Below are 4,986 nucleotides of genomic sequence, written 5' to 3' on the forward strand. Positions count from 1 at the left end.
TCCTTTCTTTTCCTTCTTTCTTTCTGTCTTTTTTTTTGTTTGTTTGTTTGTTTTTTGTTTTTTGTTTTGTTTTGTTTTTGTTTTTTTTTGTTTGTTTGTTTGTTTTTTTGTTACATTCTTAAGTGTCAAGAAAGGTCCAATCTCCTTCTGGTTCATCAACACACGCCACAAACTTTGCATCTGAAAAAGGGAGAACAGTCTGGTTACCTGGTTACCTGGAGGAAAAGGGTAAAAGCAAACAGTCACGTGGAACAGTATTACTGGTGGATATTCTTGGTGCAAAAAGCCAGGCACATTGCGGTCTCCAAACCCCCCTTTTATTCTATATTAGACTACATCATTTGCAGCTAAGATAGACTGCCAGCCACCTGACTTTTCTTTTACTTTATGTGTTATTTTTTTCAAGAGGAATTTCTTACCAGGGAGGACACCAACAGTGTAGTCCTCCAGACCTTTTGATTAGAGTAGAAAATAACTATGTCTACACATCTTTAAATGTTGCTTTTTAGTTTGGAAGATCAGTTTGGGAGAAACAGAGTAGTTCATGAAGAAATTACAGACATTAGGAAAAGAGGAATAATTTAGGTTCAGAAGAGTCAAAGACTGAGGATTTGTCTTTCCTTCCTTCTTGCCCTGTATGTTTTCTGAGCACATTCATTCCGTGGCCCACTGGTGATATAGACTGATGTTCTTTTGGAAGAAAAATACAACACAAAACCACACAAAACCTGTGTTTTGTTCAGTGTGTTTGCACAAACGATCTTCAACTCTCTGCAGCCAAATTACAGTCAGCAAGAGTGAAGATGCCACCTGCAGTTACTTTCATCTTTAAGCAATGCCTTGACTTAGAAGATCTGACCTGTTTTTAAACACACTAACCATTCCCCTTCCACTGGACAAGGAACTAAGGGAAAGCTCCCTTGCAAGTTGTAAGGGCTGTTCTGTTCTTGCTGACTGTGACCTGGCGGGGCAGCCACAACCTTCTGGTACATTTTCGAGTGATGCCCAGTGCTGTCTTTCCTGATGGTTCCCTATATCCTACCTTAACATGATCAGTGATAGAAGTACTGCTCTGCCATAACTGATGCAAACGGTGGTTTAAGATGTTTTTGATGTTGCATAGAGTGCCCTGTAGGTTGTTCTACAAGGTAGAAAATTACTAAAACCACAGCTTTTTGTATGTATATTGTGGTGACACCCCTACCTTTAAGTTCATGGTCTTTATACGCCTTTTTTCCCGTATGTTTTCCCAGATGGAGGATGTCCTCTGTCAGCACATTTCAGTCAAGGGATCTGTCATGGAGTTCTCATCCACAAGGACCAGCTCCAGCTGCTGAAGATTGTCCAAATTTTCGGGCAGCTGGGACAGGTGATTCTTCTGAATGAGCAGTTTTTGCAAACCTGAGCACACAAAAGCAAATGGCTGCAGCACAAAGAACAGATTATGTGGAGCATTTCTTCGTGCTCCCCATAAACAGCACATGGATGAGGCACAAACAATTCAGTCTGTGCATGTAGTGAATGTGTGCATTGAACATCTCACCAGAGTATTTAAAATTCAAAGTATCTGCTCCCAAATATAGAAGGATGCGACTCAGGCTCTCCTAGTAAATCATTTGCTTCACTAGGTGAAGACTATTCACTTGGCAGCCAGGTGGCTAAATTCAGCTTTCAAAAGTCCTGCCAGTTGGCACACCAGCAGTGCTAGTGAACTTAGCCACACAGAGGTGCAATGGAGAACTGGGGAAGATGGAAAGACTGGGCTGGGGAGCACCCCCAGAGAGCCAGTTCCACACCACCGCCCTGGCATCACTGGTGCTGACTCAGTGGATCTTCCCACATCAGGGGGTCTGCTTTGAGCTCTGGGAAACCTCTTTTTCCCCAGACCCTGAGGTTGAGGTAGGTCATGGGTGAGGACCTCCTGTCCACTTGGCTTGGGCACAGCACTTCCCCCACCCTCCCAATTCCTAGATTTTTATCCTATTTGCCTCCCTTACAATTACAGGATCAGCCCTGAATGATGCACTGCATTCCTTCCTTCCCTTCTCTCTCTCCTTCTTCCAAAATGCTTACTAGTATTTGTGTCTTTAAGGCCACAAACACAAGGACTATTTTTCACCTTACGTTTGGCATACAGAGTCTGGGAGCTGTTTAAGGAGATTGTTGCGACGGTCAAGTATTTTCAAGAGGGTCAATGAGCTGATGGCTGGGGGCGGGTACTCCAGACAATTATTCTCCATATTCAGTTCTTTCAGATTCTGGTGTGCTTAAGTTTTAATAATTGAATTATTTTTCCTTATCTTGCTGTATAATCAATGTATGGAGAATATCAGTAAGTGCAGAAGTAAGGTTTATAAACTGAGATCCCATTGGGATGATTATGAAACACAAAGAGACAACATGAGTTTCAAACACAGAGTTTTGATATTATTCCTATTCTGACAGCCCTGACCTGATGCTGCACCGTGTACCTAAAGAGAATAGGAGAACCTTCAGTCCTGCATTTGGGCGCAGCTGAAGTCCACAGAAGTGCCATGCTGCAACTGACCAAGATCTTCTCCCTTTTATTGCTCCTACTTGCAATTTGGTGATGTCTTCTGGCAGACTTGTGAATTTAATTCCTTTATTTTTTCCAGAGTATAATCTCTCCAATGACTCCAGGAGAAAGATTTCCTTTGGAAAGATACTGAATCGGTTTTCAGACAGGCTAAGGCATTTCAAAGTTGCCAGTTCTTTCACCTCTGCAGGTATCTAGACACAGTCATTAAAAAGATACATTATGTGAATTAAACAGTAATCCTTGGGATTTTGTTTTTTAGGGAAAAATGTCCAAGAAAATACTGTGGAGCCACATTACTGTTGATGGATGAACACAGAATATTCTGCTCATTAATATAACATTATGCCTCACAGTATGGTGGAAATTTGGGCAAAAAAATCGATGTTGTTTCCTCTGCTGGAAAGTTTTCTTACGGGGTTAATTTTATTTCTTAGCAGAAACATTAGTCTGCTTCTTCATTTCCTTTGTATGCACAGTGCGGGGAAGAGTAATTTAAATGAATGAAATCTGAAAGTGATTCTTTTGCATAAATTACTACTTCTGTAAATGTAAACTTCAAGAAGAAAATTGCACAACTGAACATCTCCTTGGAAAAGCAGCGTTGGATTACATAAAAAGGAAGGTGTATTCTGAGCCCTAAAATGAGTATGTCCATGAATACTGTTACACTTATAATAGCACAGCTTTAGGGTACATAATGGTTCATTATCAAATGAACAGCAAATGTTAATGGTGTTAAAGGCATTAACAATATCACATCCATTTTTAAATTGCCCTCTGCTCTGTTTCAGTTTGGGCTGTATTGATTCTACACAAAGGCAGCTCTTATTTTCCAGTGTACACAATAAAAAAGACACAAAAAGACTGAAGTAATACCTCCGGTCAGTATTTCATCTTTACATTTCAACAAAAAGGTCAGTGTTTCCACATTCTTGCTATTCTCTCCCTGCCGGAATACTCAGATGTCAGTGATAATGAGTAACCAGGCTCAGGAGCATACCAGGTGGAACATGCCTTCTCACTGTAGTAGGGAAAACTCAGTTGTAATGAAGAACTTAGATTTTGCAAAAGAGAGGTATCAATAAAGTAAAAATTATAACAAGGGAGCAAATACCTCCTGTATCTGATTGTCATCCAGGGCCAATGCTTCCAGATTTTTCATAGTGCATATTCCTTTAGGAATATCACCAAAGCAATTTTCACTCAGATGTGGTATCCTGACACTGGTTAATCTGGTGAAGGACCCAGGTCGTGTGTGCACTCCAACGTTCCTCAGAAAAACATGGGAAAGGGATGGCCAGCAGCAGATCTGGTGTTGGAATTTATCCAGGCTGTCAGCAGTCAGCCTGAGTACTCTCATTTCAGTGAGATTCTTCAAACATGGGGGAAGTTGTGCAGGAGATTATGAGACAGATCCAGCACAGCCAGCTTCTGGCAGTGTTGCAGTGTAGGAGGAATGGATGATAAGTTATTAAAAGCTAAAAATAGCCTAACTAAGTTTGTCAAAAAGCCTCCCTCTTCTGGGATGAGACTGATGAGATTTTGTTCCAGATCTATTAGCAATATGACAAAGCTCCTTGGGAAAACTTTCAAATCTATTTTTCTGGAGGTAAATTTCCTTGAGTTTTGTCAGGTTCACTATTTCTTTAGGCAGGCACTTGAGATTATTGTCAGAAAGGCCAAGCACTTTAACATGATGGAGGTATCCACAGATCTGCACTGGGATTTCACACAAGTTTGTTTTATAGAGCCTGAGCTGACGAAGGGACTGCAGCTTGCTGACAACTGGCAGCGAACTACAGGAGAAGGGATTATTACTTAAATCTAAGTTCAGAAGACATTTCACCTCTCCCCAGTTATTCACATATGTCCTGTATGTGATTCTGAACCAAGCAGAGGATCTTCATGTGCCTCAGATAATTGATCTTCCTGGGGATGCTTATAACCTGGTTCTTTTCCATATGCAGCTCTTCCAGATATTCTAGATTCAGGACCTCTGGTGAGACGGTTCACAATTGATTATTGACTAAATAAATAAAAAAAATCCTGTCTGTGACATGTATGGACAAAGAGCTTAATTCTCTTGGCACTTCATGCACTGGTATTTCTTGTGCAGTCTCAACATGGTCATCCTCAAAACCAACAGAGCTGGATTTAGGGCAGTGAGTGTCTCCTGCACTGGCCTCCTGGGTCCGCTGATTCTCAGCCATCTCTACTCCTTATTTTTAATCTCAGAACAGAAAAAAATTGAAAATCAAGAGTGCTCAAAGGCCTTCCTACACTAAATAAATACTGGAAGAATTCAGCATTTAGGGACAGGTTGTAGTCTCAGTTGTAGCCCTGCAAAAAGCTCCTCGTGTTTCTTGAGATCAAAACCTGCAGCACATACAGCGGGACCATAGGTCTGAATCCCAGTGCATACTGAA

The 4,986-nt window shown here is 41.1% G+C and overlaps 1 protein-coding gene across 1 annotated transcript; it reads right to left on the minus strand.

Annotated features, from left to right (window-relative positions):
• Window positions 1-203: 203 nt before the first annotated feature.
• Window positions 204-4,770, minus strand: LRRIQ4 (leucine-rich repeats and IQ motif containing 4). The gene is given in 8 exon segments (XM_009701823.1): window positions 204-215; window positions 1,205-1,401; window positions 2,120-2,258; window positions 2,578-2,751; window positions 3,675-3,952; window positions 3,955-4,121; window positions 4,123-4,406; window positions 4,408-4,770. Coding segments are annotated over 8 exon segments (1,614 nt in total).
• Window positions 4,771-4,986: the final 216 nt, after the last annotated feature.

Source organism: Cariama cristata, unplaced genomic scaffold (genome assembly GCF_000690535.1).
Source record: "Cariama cristata isolate BGI_N322 unplaced genomic scaffold, ASM69053v1 scaffold36356, whole genome shotgun sequence".
NCBI classification, from domain to species: domain Eukaryota; kingdom Metazoa; phylum Chordata; class Aves; order Cariamiformes; family Cariamidae; genus Cariama; species Cariama cristata.